General features: G+C 48.5%; 1 protein-coding gene across 27 annotated transcripts in view; it reads right to left on the bottom strand.

Annotated features, from left to right (window-relative positions):
• LOC143301096 (nucleobindin-2-like) overlaps nt 1-19,156 on the bottom strand; it is a 54,172-nt gene that overhangs the window by 11,466 nt on the left and 23,550 nt on the right. For all 27 annotated transcript variants that reach the window (XM_076615131.1, XM_076615129.1, XM_076615122.1 and 24 more), the window contains exons 8-12: nt 16,587-16,645; nt 14,357-14,557; nt 8,831-8,914; nt 8,436-8,507; nt 651-848 (exon numbers count right to left, since the gene is read on the bottom strand). In XM_076615131.1, coding sequence (XP_076471246.1) covers nt 651-848; nt 8,436-8,507; nt 8,831-8,914; nt 14,357-14,557; nt 16,587-16,645 — 614 coding nt within the window. The remainder of the gene's footprint in view (nt 1-650; nt 849-8,435; nt 8,508-8,830; nt 8,915-14,356; nt 14,558-16,586; nt 16,646-19,156) is intronic.

A 19,156-nucleotide genomic window follows, 5' to 3' on the forward strand; every position in this document is an offset into this window, starting at 1 on the left:
GAGGGCACAGCGACATGAAGTTGACTTCCCAGCTGGCAGCAGTGTGTGCAGTCAGTGTAGTGAGCACCTCTTATAACCACAGGCGCTTTCTTGCACATGCACTTTTTTTCCTTCTTTTTTATTTATTTATTTTTTTAAAACAATGAAAAACCAGAGCTTTTGCTTAAGAACCACTGTATAAGTTTTTGGCTGAAGCATTTATTTTTCAAAAACATTTTTCAAGCTGATCATGGTGCACAAGTATTCTGACACAGCTTTCACTGTTCACTGACAGGCCCCTGATGCAACACGTGTGTGTGCATGTGTGTGTGTGTGTGTGTGTGTGTGTGAGAGAGAGTAAGAGAGTGTGTGTGTGTGTGTGTGTGAGAGAGAGAGAGTAAGAGAGAGAGAGAGAGAGAGTGTGTGTGTGTGTGTGATGACAGAAGATGCAGTGGAAGGGGGATGCTCATACTTGTATGTGACAGTGTGACAAATGTTTCTCTGAGGCTAAAATGGATTAGCTGAACGTTTCTTTACACCAAGCACTCACAACAAAAAAGAGAGAGAGAGAAAGAAAGAATAATGACTAAACGAATGAAGAGAACACACATGTGACAACTGTGAAGACCAACGTCCAGACAAAGCAACAGTAGAGAAGATGACACAATTACCTGTGGAGGATGGTGAGCCTCCTGGGGCTTTGCCTGCTGGCCCACTGTGTCCTGGGGAGGCTGGGCTTCCTGCTGTTGCTCTTGTTGCTGCTCCCCTTCCTCAGCCACCAGGTGCTCTGCCCCGCCCCCCTGGGCGTCATGCTCTGGTTCCTGCACGTCCTGTGCTGGTACTGCCTGTGGCATTCCCTGCTGTCCCACCTGCACACAGCACACGTCACATCATCACTATGTCCCACTTGTACACAGCACACGTCACATCATCATTATGTCCCACCTGCACACAGCACACGTCACATCACTATGTCCCACTTGTACACAGCACACGTCACATCATCACTATGTCCCACCTGCACACAGCACACGTCACATCATCACTATGTACCACCTGCACCCAGCACACGTCACATCATCACTATGTTCCACCTGCACACATCACATCACTATGTCCCACCTGTACACAGCACACATCACATAACTATGTCCCACCTGTACACAGCACACGTCACATCACTATGTCCCACTTGTACACAGCACACATCACTATGTCCCACTTGCACACAGCACACATCACATCACTATGTCCCACTTGTACACAGCACATGTCACATCACTATGTCCCACCTGTACACAGCACACATCACATCACTATGTCCCACCTTACACAGCACACATCACATCATCACTATGTCCCACCTGTACACAGCACACGTCACATCACTATGTCCCACCTGTACACAGCACACCTCACATCATCACTATGTCCCACCTGTACACAGCACATGTCACATCACTATGTCCCACCTGTACACAGCACACGTCACATCATCACTATGTCCCAACTGTACACAGCACACGTCACATCACTATGTCCCACCTGTACACAGCACATGTCACATCACTATGTCCCACCTGTACACAGCACATGTCACATCACTATGTCCCACCTGTACACAGCACAAATCACAATACTATGTCCCACCTGTACACAGCACATGTCACATCACTATGTCCCACCTGTACACAGCACACGTCACATCACTATGTCCCACCTGTACACAGCACACATCACATCATCACTATGTCCCACTTGTACACAGCACACGTCACATCATCACTATGTCCCACCTGTACACAGCACACGTCACATCACTATGTCCCACCTGTACACAGCACACGTCACATCACTATGTCCCACCTGTACACAGCACACATCACATCATCACTATGTCCCACCTGTACACAGCACACGTCACATCACTATGTCCCACCTGTACACAGCACACGTCACATAGACACTATGTCCCAACTGTACACAGCACATGTCACATCATCACTATGTCCCACCTGTACACAGCACACGTCACATCATCACTATGTCCCACCTGTACACAGCACACGTCACATCACTATGTCCCACCTGTACACAGCACACATCACATCATCACTATGTCCCACCTGTACACAGCACACGTCACATCAACACTATGTCCCACCTGTACACAGCACACGTCACATCATCACTATGTCCCACCTGTACACAGCACACGTCACATCAACACTATGTCCCAACTGTACACAGCACATGTCACATCATCCCTATGTCCCACCTGTACACAGCACATGTCACATCACTATGTCCCAACTGTACACAGCACACGTCACATCACTATGTCCCACCTGTACACAGCACAAATCACAATACTATGTCCCACCTGTACACAGCACACGTCACATCATCACTATGTCCCACCTGTACACAGCACACTTTTCATCACTATGTCCCACCTGCACACAGCACACGTCACATCACTATGTCCCACCTGTACACAGCACAAATCACAATACTATGTCCCACCTGTACACAGCACACGTCACATCACTATGTCCCACCTGTACACAGCACATGTCACATCATCACTATGTCACACCTGTACACAGCACACGTCAGATCAACACTATGTCCCACCTGTACACAGCACATGTCACATCACTATGTTCCACCTGTACACAGCACACGTCACATCACTATGTCCCACCTGTACACAGCACATGTCACATCACTATGTCCCACCTGTACACAGCACACGTCACATCATCACTATGTCCAACCTGTACACAGCACACGTGACATCATCACTATGTCCCACCTGTACACAGCACACGTCACATCAACACTATGTCCCAACTGTACACAGCACACGTCACATCATCACTATGTCCAACCTGTACACAGCACATGTCACATCAACACTATGTCCTACCTGTACACAGCACACGTCACATCAACACTATGTCCCACCTGTACACAGCACACGTCACATCACTATGTCCCACCTGTACACAGCACATGTCACATCACTATGTCCCACCTGTACACAGCACACGTCACATCATCACTATGTCCAACCTGTACACAGCACACATCACATCATCACTATGTCCCACCTGTACACAGCACACATCACATCATCACTATGTCCCACCTGTACACAGCACACATCACATCAACACTATGTCCCACCTGTACACAGCACATGTCACATCACTATGTCCCACCTGTACACAGCACACGTCACATCATCACTATGTCCCACCTGTACACAGCACACGTCACATCATCACTCACTATGTCCCACCTGTACACAGCACACGTCACATCATCACTATGTCCCACCTGTACACAGCACACGTCACATCACTATGTCCCACCTGTACACAGCACACGTCACATCACTATGTCCCACCTGTACACAGCACACGTAACATCACTATGTCCCACAGACCACAGCTATCTTCTTTTTCTACCTCTTCTTCCTCAACTCTGTGAAGAGTCACTGGGGCATTGCACAGGACTATCCCTTTCCTGGATGAAGCAGTATGTCTAGGGCAAGTCAAATCAGACAGAGACTATCCCTTTCCTGGATGAAGCAGTATGTCTAGGGCAAGTCAAATCAGACAGACTATCCCTTTCCTGGATGAAGCAGTATGTCTAGGGCAAGTCAAATCAGACAGAGACTATCCCTTTCCTGGATGAAGCAGTATGTCTAGGGCAAGTCAAATCAGACAGAGACTATCCCTTTCCTGGATGAAGCAGTATGTCTAGGGCAAGTCAAATCAGACAGAGACCATGTCTCTTCACATCAGATTTTCTTCATGGGTTAACTCCCCACTTGAAGCAGGTAGCACTGGGTCCCATGGTTACCACTCACAGAGGGACTACAACAGCTGACAGCTGAGTGGTCAGGTCAAAAGGCTGGCATGTTGGATTCAATGCAAGTGTCCTGGGTTTGAATCCCAGTAACGGCATTTGGAGGCTTTAAGGGTGGGGATTTTCCCCTCTCTCTCCAGTCAAGAGACCTGTGTCTGCAGTAAGCTAGTGCCTCAACTCTTGATGCGTACCAGTCTCTCCAGTCAACAGAAGAGCAGACCTGCTAGTGCCTCAACTGTCTTCATGTTTACACGTGCACAAGATCAAATGTGCAGATTAAAGATCAGGCAATCCATGTCAGGGTTGGGTGGGTTACTGAAACAAGAACATACTCAGTATGCAAAGGCCTGAAAATGGAGTAAGGTTCAAACTGAAAGCGTCCCATTGGGGCAGTGAATTCATTCATATATCCAGTGTTGATAGCTACTCATAAAGCGTCCCATGGGGGCAGTGAATTCATTCATATCCAGTGTTGATGGCCAAGCATAAAGCGTCCCATGGGGGCAGTGAATTCATTCATATCCAGTGTTGATGGCTTGGCATAAAGCGTCCCATGGGGGCAGTGAATTCATTCATATCCAGTGTTGATAGCCACTCATAAAGTGTCCCATGGGGGCAGTGAATTCATTCATATCCAGTGTTGATGGCCAAGCATAAAGCGTCCCATGGGGGCAGTGAATTCATTCATATCCAGTGTTGATGGCTTGGCATAAAGCGTCCCATGGGGGCAGTGAATTCATTCATATCCAGTGTTGATGGCTTAGCATAAAGCGGCCCCAATCCACTTGCTCCACCATTTCAACCTTCCCCGACCCAAGTCAGGAACCCATTCACACCTGGGTGAAGTTCAACCTTCCCCGACCCAAGTCAGGTTCCCATTCACACCTGGGTGAAGTTCAACCTTCCCCAACCCAAGTCAGGAACCCATTCACACCTGGGTGAAGTTCAACCTTCCCCAACCCAAGTCAGGTTCCCATTCACACCTGGGTGAAGTTCAACCTTCCCCGACCCAAGTCAGGAACCCATTCACACCTGGGTGAAGTTCAACCTTCCCCGACCCAAGTCAGGAACCCATTCACACCTGGGTGAAGTTCAACCTTCCCCGACCCAAGTCAGGATCCCATTCACACCTGGGTGAAGTTCAACCTTCCCCGACCCAAGTCAGGAACCCATTCACACCTGGGTGAAGTTCAACCTTCCCCGACCCAAGTCAGGTTCCCATTCACACCTGGGTGAAGTTCAACCTTCCCCAACCCAAGTCAGGTTCCCATTCACACCTGGGTGAAGTTCAACCTTCCCCAACCCAAGTCAGGAACCCATTCACACCTGGGTGAAGTTCAACCTTCCCCGACCCAAGTCAGGAACCCATTCACACCTGGGTGAAGTTCAACCTTCCCCGACCCAAGTCAGGTTCCCATTCACACCTGGGTGAAGTTCAACCTTCCCCGACCCAAGTCAGGTTCCCATTCACACCTGGGTGAAGTTCAACCTTCCCCAACCCAAGTCAGGAACCCATTCACACCTGGGTGAAGTTCAACCTTCCCCGACCCAAGTCAGGAACCCATTCACACCTGGGTGAAGTTCAACCTTCCCTGACCCAAGTCAGGTTCCCATTCACACCTGGGTGAAGTTCAACCTTCCCCGACCCAAGTCAGGTTCCCATTCACACCTGGGTGAAGTTCAACCTTCCCCGACCCAAGTCAGGAACCCATTCACACCTGGGTGAAGTTCAACCTTCCCCGACCCAAGTCAGGTTCCCATTCACACCTGGGTGAAGTTCAACCTTCCCTGACCCAAGTCAGGTTCCCATTCACACCTGGGTGAAGTTCAACCTTCCCCGACCCAAGTCAGGTTCCCATTCACACCTGGGTGAAGTTCAACCTTCCCCGACCCAAGTCAGGTTCCCATTCACACCTGGGTGAAGTGAAGAAAATCACAGTCAAGTGTCTTTCCCAAGGACACAGCACCATGCGGAAACAGTGCCTGGAGAACACTGGGTCACAAGCCTGCCGAAACAGTGCCTGGAGAACACTGGGTCACAAGCCTGCTGAAACAGTGCCTGGAGAACACTGGGTCACAAGCCTGCCGAAACAGTGCCTGGAGAACACTGGGTCACAAGCCTGCTGAAACAGTGCCTGGAGAACACAAGCCTGCTGAAACAGTGCCTGGAGAACACTGGGTCACAAGCCTGCTGAAACAGTGCCTGGAGAACACTGGGTCACAAGCCTGCTGAAACAGTGCCTGGAGAACACAAGCCTGCCGAAACAGTGCCTGGAGAACACTGGGTCACAAGCCTGCCAAAACAGTGCCTGGAGAACACTGGGTCACAAGCCTGCCGAAACAGTGCCTGGAGAACACTGGGTCACAAGCCTGCTGAAACAGTGCCTGGAGAACACTGGGTCACAAGCCTGCCAAAACAGTGCCTGGAGAACACTGGGTCACAAGCCTGCTGAAACAGTGCCTGGAGAACACTGGGTCACAAGCCTGCCGAAACAGTGCCTGGAGAACACTGGGTCACAAGCCTGCTGAAACAGTGCCTGGAGAACACAAGCCTGCTGAAACAGTGCCTGGAGAACACTGGGTCACAAGCCTGCCGAAACAGTGCCTGGAGAACACAAGCCTGCCGAAACAGTGCCTGGAGAACACTGGGTCACAAGCCTGCCGAAACAGTGCCTGGAGAACACTGGGTCACAAGCCTAACACCTGACCATTCTGCCACAGTGCCTCTGGAAAGTCGGCCTTGATGATGAGGTCAGTCATTCAGGTCAAACTCTATCCCTCCATAATCATATTGGCCTTGATGATGGGGTCAAACAGTCATTCAGGTCAAACTCTATCCCTCCATAATCATATTGGCCTTGATGATGGGGTCAGTCATTCAGGTCAAACTCTATCCCTCCATAATCATATTGGCCTTGATGATGGGGTCAGTCATTCAGGTCAAACTCTATCCCTCCATAATCATATTGGCCTTGATGATGGGGTCAGTCATTCAGGTCAAACTCTATCCCTCCATAATCATATTGGCCTTGATGATGAGGTCAGTCATTCAGGTCAAACTCTATCCCTCCATAATCATATTGGCCTTGATGATGGGGTCAAACAGTCATTCAGGTCAAACTCTATCCCTCCATAATCATATTGGCCTTGATGATGGGGTCAAACAGTCATTCAGGTCAAACTCTATCCCTACATAATCATATTGGCCTTGATGATTTGGTCAAACAGTCATTCAGGTCAAACTCTATCTCTACATAATCATATTGGCCTTGATGATTTGGTCAAACAGTCATTCAGGTCAAACTCTATCCCTACATAATCACAATGATAATAATGGATACTTATACAGCACACTATCCACAAATCTGCTCTAGGTGCTTTACAAAACACTTTTGCTTACATATTATATCAATGTTACGTACAGACACCAAAATGTGACACACACACACACACACACACAATGCATACATACATTTTAACATACATAGCAGCTGCCCTCCACACATATGCACACATACACAAACAGATGCGCACACACATGCATGCACACACACACACACACGTACACACGCACACAAAAGGAAATTTTCTATCTAAAATTACGTTTAAATAACATACTAACCATGACCCACTAGTGCAGACTCCGGCAGGGGTCTGACATTCCTGTCCTGTGCAAACTACTATCTGCCTATGCGGAGAAAACGAAAGTAGCTATGGCCGATAACCCCCCGGAAGTAGGTAACCTCCCCTTTGCCCCCCTGACTAGCGCCCTCTTTTTCCGGCAGCCATCATGACTCCTGTTCCTGTGCTCTTCATACCGCTAAGTTTTTTTTCGTATTTTCTGTCTGTCTGTTGATTCTCTGGCGTTCTTGTTTTTTGTCAAATTATGTCTCCAACCAGGTCACATAATTATATAGCTCGATTGCACGATCGCGCTAAAATTAAGGCGCGATCGAAATCGATTCACTGACACTCTGGGCCCTCTATTTCTGGCCCTCTCAACAATGCCAACCCGCCACCTCCTCCACTTCCTCCGGTCGACTCCAGACCTCCACCACCTCCTACACCTCCTCTGGTGACTTCTAGAGGTTTGTTGCCCCACACTCAGGTCAGTGTTGCCTTTAATGTCATTTTTATCGATCTGCGAACGCGCTCGACGTGATCCGCATTCACAAAATACACATTTATACACATGCATGTACTTAGTCAAGCACAGCTCATGCAAAAAAAGTGGTCCTGCCTCAACTGAACTTATTGCTGAGGGAAGAGGTGAGTTTTGAGACCAGATCTGAAAAATGCGAGGGAGTCCGAAAGACGGAGTTCACCAGGGAGCTTGTTCCATGTACAGAGTTGAAGCCTGAAATGATAGCAAGTCAAGTCAAATCAAGATTTTATTTCATGATGGTAAACTGAATAAGCAACAACTGCTTTTTTACATCAAGCCATCAATGAAAACAAAAGGACAAAATATAGGAGAGAGAGAGAAAGAGAGAGAGAAAGAGAGAGAGAGAAAGAGAGAGAGAAGCTGTAAACAAGCAGAAACACCAGCACCCACCACCCCAAACCCCCACACCCACCTGTTGTTGCTGTTGGTACTGCTGGTTGAGCTGTCCCTCTGGCTCAAACGACAGGTTGTTGTCCACAGGGGCCTGAAAGCCAGTCAATTAGTAAACACATCAACATACAATGAAGAAAGAAAAAAAGAAAGAACATTGAATGCAAACAACCAGAATAAGACTAAAAATGTGTAGCGTTCATTGAACTTGTGCACATCTACTCAAGTATGCATACTCATGCAAGCGAGCAAATGCACACATACACACATTCATCCACTCATACACACACACACAACCACTCATACACACACACACAACCACTCACACACAATCCCCCTTCCCCTAAAGCCCCCCCCCCCCTCATCCCCCACACACACCAACACACAGAGCCACATCTACTGTTAATCAACACTCACAGGTACAACTCCAGGCTGTGCGTGGTGTTGGCGAAGGTACTCCTGGTATTCTTCAACAGTGAACGCTGGTTTCTCATCAACTGTCTGCACACAGGAAAGACCATACATCTCAATTATGTCAAAGAATGATGAATGATATGGATACTTATATAGCACCTATCCTCAGTCGGACACCAAGCTCTAAGCGCTTTACAAATACAGTCATTTGCACAGCAGCCTGTCTACCTGGGTACAGCCGACCGACAGCTGCCATTGGGCACTCATCATTCATTTCACACTGAGACAGACATGTAACATTTGTGGGAATGTGTTTGCACGTGGATGTAGGAGTGTGCTTTTACGTGTGTGAATGTTCACACTTGTATGTAGGAGTGTGCTTTTATGTGTGTGAATGTTCACACTTGTGTGAAAAAGTGTGCTTTTATGTGTGTGAATGTTCACACTTGTATATAGGAGTGTGCTTTTATGTGTGTGAATGTTCACACTTGTATGTAGGAGTGTGCTTTTATGTGTGTGAATGTTCACACTTGTATATAGGAGTGTGCTTTTATGTGTGTGAATGTTCACACTTGTATGTAGGAGTGTGCTTTTATGTGTGTGAATGTTCACACTTGTATATAGGAGTGTGCTTTTATGTGTGTGAATGTTCACACTTGTATGTAGGAGTGTGCTTTTACGTGTGTGAATGTTCACACTTGTATGTAGGAGTGTGCTTTTATGTGTGTGAATGTTCACACTTGTGTGAAAAAGTGTGCTTTTATGTGTGTGAATGTTCACACTTGTATATAGGAGTGTGCTTTTATGTGTGTGAATGTTCACACTTGTATGTAGGAGTGTGCTTTTATGTGTGTGAATGTTCACACTTGTATATAGGAGTGTGCTTTTATGTGTGTGAATGTTCACACTTGTATGTAGGAGTGTGCTTTTATGTGTGTGAATGTTCACACTTGTATGCAGGAGTGTGCTTTTATGTGTGTGAATGTTCACACTTGTGTGAAGGAGTGTGCTTTTATGTGTATGAATGTTTACACTTGTATGTAGGAATGTGCTTTTACGAGTGTGAATCTTCACACATGTGTGAAAAAGTGTGCTTTTATGTGTGTGAATGTTCACACTTGTATGTAGGAGTGTGCTTTTATGTGTGTGAATATTTACACTTGTGTGAAGGAGTGTGATTTTATGTGTGAAGGAGTGTGCTTTTATGTGTGTGAATGTTCACACTTGTATGCAGGAGTGTGCTTTTATGTGTGTGAATGTTTACACTTGTGTGAAGGAGTGTGATTTTATGTGTGTGAATGTTCACACTTGTGTGTAGGAGTGTGATTTTATGTGTGTGAACGTGTTTACACATTTATGTAGGAGTGAGCTTTTCGTGTGTGTGACTTTGTTTACACATGTATGTACAAGTGGGCTTTTACGTGTATGAGTGTGTTTACACATTCATGTAGGAGTTGGCTTTTACGTGTATGTCTGTGTTTATAAGTGGTATCGACTGTAGTCTGTCCATGTCAGTTAACTGTTATAAGTGGTATCCACTGTAGTCTGTCCATGTCAGATAACTGTTATAAGTGTTATCCACTGTAGTCTGTCCATGTCAGCTGGCTGTTATAAGTGTTATCCACTGTAGTCTGTCCATGTCAGATAACTGTTATAAGTGTTATCCACTGTAGTCTGTCCATGTCAGTTAACTGTTATAAGTGGTATCCACTGTAGTCTGTCCATGTCAGATAACTGTTATAAGTGTTATCCACTGTAGTCTGTCCATGTCAGTTAACTGTTATAAGTGTTATCCACTGTAGTCTGTCCATGTCAGTTAACTGTTATAAGTGTTATCCACTGTAGTCTGTCCATGTCAGATAACTGTTATAAGTGTTATCCACTGTAGTCTGTCCATGTCAGTTAACTGTTATAAGTGTTATCCACTGTAGTCTGTCCATGTCAGATAACTGTTATAAGTGTTATCCACTGTAGTCTGTCCATGTCAGTTAACTGTTATAAGTGTTATCCACTGTAGTCTGTCCATGTCAGTTAACTGTTATAAGTGTTATCCACTGTAGTGTTGTGTTAAGATGCAAGATGGTGATGGTTGATTTTGTTCACTGGGAGGTGAAGGCTAATGCTGGAGAAGTCTGGCTTGCTTTGTTTATCTCATTGTAATAGTGCTTTAAACAGAACTGTTTACGGGTTGGTGACAATACGATTCATCAGGTATGTTTACAGAATTCCCAGCCCTGTCCTACCTACCTCCCAGCCCTGTCCTACCTACCTCCCAGCCCTGTCCTACCTACCTCCCAGCCCTGTCCTACCTCCCTCCCAGCCCTGTCCTACCTCCCAGTCCTGTCCTACCTCCCTCCCAGCCCTGTTCTACCTCCCAGCCCTGTCCTACCTACCTCCCAGCCCTGTCCTACCTACCTCCCAGCCCTGTCCTACCTCCCAGTCCTGTCCTACCTCCCTCCCAGCCCTGTTCTACCTACCTCCCAGCCCTGTCCTACCTCCCAGCCCTGTTCTACCTCCCAGTCCTGTCCTACCTCCCTCCCAGCCCTGTTCTACCTACCTCCCAGCCCTGTCCTACCTCCCAGCCCTGTCCTACCTCCCAGCCCTGTCCTACCTCCCAGTCCTGTCCTACCTCCCTCCCAGCCCTGTCCTACCTCCCAGCCCTGTTCTACCTCCCAGTCCTGTCCTACCTACCTCCCAGCCCTGTTCTACCTACCTCCCAGCCCTGTTCTACCTACCTCCCAGTCCTGTCCTACCTCCCTACCAGCCCTGTCCTACCTACCTACCTCCCAGCCCTGTTCTACCTACCTACCAGCCCTGTCCTACCTACCTACCTCCCAGCCCTGTCCTACCTACCTACCAGCCCTGTCCTACCTACCTCCCAGCCCTGTCCTACCTACCTACCTCCCAGCCCTGTCCTACCTACCTCCCAGCCCTGTCCTACCTACCTCCCAGCCCTGTCCTACCTACCTACCTCCCAGCCCTGTTCTACCTCCCTCCCAGCCCTGTCCTACCTACCTACCTCCCAGCCCTGTCCTACCTACCTACCAGCCCTGTCCTACCTACCTACCTCCCAGCCCTGTCCTCCCAGCCCTGTCCTACCTACCTCCCAGCCCTGTCCTCCCAGCCCTGTCCTACCTCCCTCCCAGCCCTGTCCTACCTACCTCCCAGCCCTGTCCTACCTCCCAGCCCTGTCCTACCTACCTCCCAGCCCTGTCCTACCTCCCAGTCCTGTCCTACCTACCTCCCAGCCCTGTCCTACCTACCTCCCAGCCCTGTCCTACCTCCCAGCCCTGTCCTACCTACCTCCCAGCCCTGTCCTACCTACCTCCCAGCCCTGTCCTACCTCCCAGCCCTGTCCTACCTACCTCCCAGCCCTGTCCTACCTACCTCCCAGCCCTGTCCTACCTCCCAGCCCTGTCCTACCTCCCAGCCCTGTCCTACCTACCTCCCAGCCCTGTCCTACCTCCCAGTCCTGTCCTACCTACCTCCCAGCCCTGTCCTACCTACCTCCCAGCCCTGTCCTACCTCCCAGCCCTGTCCTACCTACCTCCCAGCCCTGTCCTACCTACCTCCCAGCCCTGTCCTACCTCCCAGCCCTGTCCTACCTACCTCCCAGCCCTGTCCTACCTCCCAGCCCTGTCCTACCTACCTCCCAGCCCTGTCCTACCTACCTCCCAGCCCTGTCCTACCTACCTCCCAGCCCTGTCCTACCTCCCAGTCCTGTTCTACCTACCTTCCAGTCCTGTCCTACCTACCTCCCAGCCCTGTCCTACCTACCTCCCAGCCCTGTCCTACCTCCCAGCCCTGTCCTACCTACCTCCCAGCCCTGTCCTACCTACCTACCAGCCCTGTCCTACCTACCTACCAGCCCTGTCCTGTCCTACCTACCTCCCTGTCCTACCTACCTCCCAGCCCTGTCCTACCTACCTCCCAGCCCTGTTCTACCTCCCAGTCCTGTCCTACCTACCTCCCAGCCCTGTTCTACCTACCTCCCAGCCCTGTTCTACCTACCTCCCAGTCCTGTCCTACCTCCCTACCAGCCCTGTCCTACCTACCTACCTCCCAGCCCTGTTCTACCTACCTACCAGCCCTGTCCTACCTACCTACCTCCCAGCCCTGTTCTACCTCCCTCCCAGCCCTGTCCTACCTACCTACCTCCCAGCCCTGTCCTACCTACCTACCAGCCCTGTCCTACCTACCTACCTCCCAGCCCTGTCCTCCCAGCCCTGTCCTACCTACCTCCCAGCCCTGTCCTCCCAGCCCTGTCCTACCTCCCTCCCAGCCCTGTCCTACCTACCTCCCAGCCCTGTCCTACCTCCCAGCCCTGTTCTACCTCCCAGCCCTGTCCTACCTACCTCCCAGCCCTGTCCTACCTCCCAGTCCTGTCCTACCTACCTCCCAGCCCTGTCCTACCTACCTCCCAGCCCTGTCCTACCTCCCAGCCCTGTCCTACCTACCTCCCAGCCCTGTCCTACCTCCCAGCCCTGTCCTACCTCCCAGCCCTGTCCTACCTACCTCCCAGCCCTGTCCTACCTCCCAGTCCTGTTCTACCTACCTCCCAGCCCTGTCCTACCTACCTCCCAGTCCTGTCCTACCTACCTCCCAGCCCTGTCCTACCTACCTCCCAGCCCTGTCCTACCTCCCAGTCCTGTTCTACCTACCTCCCAGCCCTGTCCTACCTACCTCCCAGCCCTGTCCTACCTACCTCCCAGCCCTGTCCTACCTCCCAGCCCTGTCCTACCTACCTACCAGCCCTGTCCTACCTACCTCCCAGCCCTGTCCTACCTCCCAGCCCTGTCCTACCTACCTACCAGCCCTGTCCTACCTACCTACCAGCCCTGTCCTGTCCTACCTACCTCCCTGTCCTACCTACCTCCCAGCCCTGTCCTACCTACCTCCCAGTCCTGTCCTACCTACCTCCCAGCCCTGTCCTACCTCCCAGTCCTGTCCTACCTCCCTCCCAGCCCTGTTCTACCTACCTACCAGCCCTGTCCTACCTACCTACCAGCCCTGTCCTGTCCTACCTACCTCCCTGTCCTACCTACCTCCCAGCCCTGTCCTACCTACCTCCCAGCCCTGTCCTACCTACCTCCCAGCCCTGTCCTACCTCCCAGCCCTGTCCTACCTACCTACCAGTCCTGTTCTACCTCCCAGCCCTGTTCTACCTACCTACCAGTCCTGTTCTACCTCCCAGCCCTGTTCTACCTACCTACCAGTCCTGTTCTACCTCCCAGCCCTGTCCTACCTCCCAGCCCTGTCCTACCTACCTACCAGCCCTGTCCTCCCAGTCCTGTCCTACCTACCTCCCAGCCCTGTCCTACCTACCTCCCAGTCCTGTCCTACCTACCTCCCAGCCCTGTCCTCCCAGCCCTGTCCTACCTACCTCCCAGCCCTGTCCTCCCAGCCCTGTCCTACCTACCTCCCAGCCCTGTCCTACCTCCCTCCCAGCCCTGTCCTACCTACCTCCCAGCCCTGTCCTACCTACCTCCCAGCCCTGTCCTACCTACCTCCCAGCCCTGTTCTACCTACCTCCCAGCCCTCGTTCTCCTCAAACTTTTTCTCGTCGCCCTGTTTGCCGGTGTAGTGCAGGAACTCCTGGATGGAGATCATGAGGTCCTTGTCCTGGTCGATCTCCGTGAACACGTGCTCCCTCATGCGGTTCATCTCCTCCTCTCGCTCCACCGGGTCGTCCTCCTCGGGGGAGTTACGGGCGTCGTACACCTTCTCCAGCTGCACACACACACACACACACACACACCTGAACAAATGGAGCAAACAATGATATGCAAACCCTATGTTTATCATGATGCCTGGGAAAACACAGCACAGAAAAAATCAATCTGAATTTACAGAGGGAGGGTAAAGGAATAAGCACAATATATATATATATTTTTTTCTTCTTCTTTTTTTTATATTTTTTTTTTACATGTGGCGCCCTTAGGGGTGGGGGTGGCTGGGGGTTAAAGCCAAAATATTCACCACAACCAACTATAGGAAATTACATACACATCGATATTCCTGTACAAAGCAATCCAGTCCTGACCAAAGACTACTGGGCACAACAGGTGGGATGGAGAAAACATAGGGAGTGATAGTACAGACAAGAGAGGCAAGGCCTTCAAGACTCACTTGTCATACACTTACAAAAAAAAAAAAAAAAAAAAAAAAAAATCATTAAAATGTGTTCTGTATTTGTTATTATAAAGCTTCCGGTTAAAAAAAAAAAAAGGCCTGAGTGCAGATTCAAACCTGGCATGTTGGGGTGGGAAGGAACTGTCTTACTGCACTACTGCAGATCCATTAACGATGTCCAAAAATTAACACTGAAGCATGCTTTTTTAAGGGCAAATGCTGTTGAAATCACATTATTTTGGTGTATCTTGGGCATTTGAAAATTTTTTTAGGGCAATTAAGAATTCTTTAAAGTCCGCAATAAAGGAAACATGGCTATCCCCACAATCACACTGCAACATTTAGCGGTTTTTCTCTAGATCTAGACAGATGTACAAGTTTAGTTACACCCGCCAGGAAAGGACAACACAGTTGATTCAAATTCTTTTTTATGTTCATTCTAGTTAACTGAGAATCCACTTTAAAAGATTCATATGCAGTAAACACGTCGATGATGTTGTCTGTGTCACTGTATGTGTTCTATCCAGAATTTGTATTTCTTTCCATTCAACTGCAAACAAGAAAATCGAGGTCACACCGTCTTACTAAGCATCGCCAACGCCACGGCAACTGGGATGTGGTAGGTAATATGGTGTTTTCAGAATCCCAGAAATGGCCTTAACGAAATAAACTGTTAATGATATGGGAAACACGGCTTAATTCGGCAGACTTACAAACTATTATTGGTATGAATGTGAAGATTTTTTTCCCCTACTATTTTCAAGCCAAATTTGGTACTGACAGACAATGTATTCCCAGGGAAAATGGCAATGTTACAGTTTGCCATGGACACACAGGCATACAGACAGACAGACACAAATACACACACAGACAACCGAACCTCGGGTTATAACATAGACTCACTTTGTTTTCACAAGTGAGTCAAAAATGGTAGGGGAGAATGACAGACAGGAAGACTGACAGAGAAACTAACAGAGGGACAGAGGCTTGACATTTTATCCACACAAAAAAGTGGATAAAAATGGGGAACCAGAGAAAGATCACGCACACACACACACACACACACACACACACAGACAGGGGACAGGCAGGCATGAACATGTGATTAATGTATGACAGTCAGTTGTGTCTGACTAAGACCATCACAACAGCAGAGGAGGCAACTGCTGTCCCGACTATCTAGGCTAGAATTTGATTATAGTGGAGAGTGTCTTGCCCTAGTTACACCCCCCTCTCTCTCGGCCAAGGGGTTCTTAGGACAGTCGGTGATGGGATGATCCCCAAAGACCAACTAGGCCCAAGGCTGCAGCACTATGAGCCAGTGCAATCTTGCCTCCTAGTTTGAGAGTCATAGTCCTTCACAAAAGACTAAGCTTTAAATGACTTCACATTGCAATGGAGAAACCACTGATCATACAGCTCTGACTGTTCGCCCAAATATAAGCTTATGTCAATGTGATTAATACTCCATCAAATAAAAATGTGAGACATATAAACTGGGTACTGAGAGAGAGAGAGACAGAGAGAGAGAGACAGACAGACAACAGAGACAGAGAGAGACAGAGAGAAAGAGAGAGAGAGAAAGACAGAGAGAGAGAGAGAGAGAAAGAGGAAGAGAGGGACGTACCTCCCTCTGAAGCACAGCCTCCACCTCCTGTATGTCCCAGTACATGTCCTGGTTCAGATCTGTACACACACACACACACACACACACCTTCAGGACATCACAGATCTTTTCTCACCCCTCTGGTGGCAAATCGGTGGTAGTATGTGTGGGTGGGGGGGAGAGAGGTGGGGTGCATTTATGTGTCAGGAGAGCTCTGTGCCTGTACAAGTGCATGTATGCATATGCATTTTGGTGTGCGTGCATGCGTGCAAGTGTGTGTGTGTGTGCATGTGTGTTGGGGAGGGGTGTGTGTGTATGTTGTGGACAAGAAATAAATCCCCCCCCTGAGTCATTCTGCCCCCATGAAACAGATCACTCCAGTAAGTTGTGAAGTCCAAAGTAAACAACAGCAGAAAGTGGCCAGCAGTATGCTCACTCAATGGACAGGCCTTGTGCATTGCTAACATGTTGCTGCAGTTGACACACATTCATTATCAAGAATGGTTGGGGTGACAATGTTACCATGCATCATGAAATATGGGGTGAGTGTTACATGTGACAGTGTTACAACGGGGTGACAATGTTACCATGCATCATGAAATATGGGGTGAGTGTTACATGTGACAGTGTTACAACGGGGTGACAATGTTACCATGCATCATGAAATATGGGGTGAGTGTTACATGTGACAGTGTTACAACGGGGTGACAGTGTTACCATGCATCATGAAATATGGGGTGAGTGTTACATGTGACAGTGTTACAACGGGGTGACAGTGTTACCATGCATCATGAAATATGGGGTGAGTGTTACATGTGACAGTGTTACAACGGGGTGACAATGTTACCATGCATCATGAAATATGGGGTGAGTGTTACATGTGACAGTGTTACAACGGGGTGACAATGTTACCATGCATCATGAAATATGGGGTGAGTGTTACATGATGTGACAGTGTTACAACGGGGTGACAGTGTTACCATGCATCATGAAATATGGGGTGAGTGTTACATGATGTGACAGTGTTACAACGGGGTGACAGTGTTACCATGCATCATGAAATATGGGGTGAGTGTTACATGATGTGACAGTGTTACAACGGGGTGACAATGTTACCATGCATCATGAAATATGGGGTGAGTGTTACATGATGTGACAGTGTTACAACGGGGTGACAGTGTTACCATGCATCATGAAATATGGGGTGAGTGTTACATGATGTGACAGTGTTACAACGGGGTGACAATGTTACCATGCATCATGAAATATGGGGTGAGTGTTACATGTGACAGTGTTACAACGGGGTGACAGTGTTACCATGCATCATGAAATATGGGGTGAGTGTTACATGTGACAGTGTTACAATGGGGGTGACTGTTAACATGGGGTATTGTATTGTATTGTATTGTATTGTATTGTATTGTATTGTTCTTTTTGTCACAACAGATTTCTCTCTGTGAAATTCCGGCTGCTTTATCCAGTGACAGCGCATCACAACACTGACAGCACCACCCGTTTTTTCTGCCTGCAATTTTTTTGTGTTTTCCAACCAGGGTGACAGAATTACCACGGGGTAACAGTGTTACCACAGGGTGACAGATCTGCCATGGTTTGACAGTATTTCTATGGGGTAACAGTGTTACCACAGGGTGACAGATCTGCCATGGTTTGACAGTATTTCTATGGTGTAACAGTGTTACCACAGGGTGACAGATCTGCCATGGTTTGACAGTATTTCTATGGTGTAACAGTGTTACCACAGGGTGACAGATCTGCCATGGTTTGACAGTATTTCTATGGTGTAACAGTGTTACAACAGGGTGACAGGTTTACCATGGTTTGACAGTATTTCTATGGTGTAACAGTGTTACAACAGGGTGACAGATCTGCCATGGTTTGACAGTATTTCTATGGTGTAACAGTGTTACCACAGGGTGACAGATCTGCCATGGTTTGACAGTATTTCTATGGTGTAACAGTGTTACCACAGGGTGAAAGATCTGCCATGGTTTGACAGTATTTCTATGGTGTAACAGTGTTACCACAGGGTGAAAGATCTGCCATGGTTTGACAGTATTTCTATGGTGTAACAGTGTTACCACAGGGTGACAGATCTGCCATGGTTTGACAGTATTTCTATGGTGTAACAGTGTTACCACAGGGTGAAAGATCTGCCATGGTTTGACAGTATTTCTATGGTGTAACAGTGTTACAACAGGGTGACAGATCTGCCATGGTTTGACAGTATTTCTATGGTGTAACAGTGTTACAACAGGGTGACAGTTTACCATGGGGTGACAGTATTACCCTGGGATGACAGTGTTACTATGGGGTGATAGTGTTGCTATGAGAGTGACAGTATTACCACGAGGCGACAGTGTTACCATGGGGTGATAACAGTGTTACCACAGGATGACAATGTTACCATGGGGTGACAGTGTTACGATGGGGTGATAAGTGTTACCATGGAGTAACAGTGTTACCATGGGGTGATAACAATATTACCATGTGGTGAGTGTTACCATAGGGTGATAATAGTGTTATCACAGGGTGATAACAGTGCCACCATGTGATAACAGTGTTACCATGGG

This window comes from Babylonia areolata, chromosome 27, assembly GCF_041734735.1.
Source record: "Babylonia areolata isolate BAREFJ2019XMU chromosome 27, ASM4173473v1, whole genome shotgun sequence".
Lineage (NCBI taxonomy): Eukaryota > Metazoa > Mollusca > Gastropoda > Neogastropoda > Buccinidae > Babylonia > Babylonia areolata.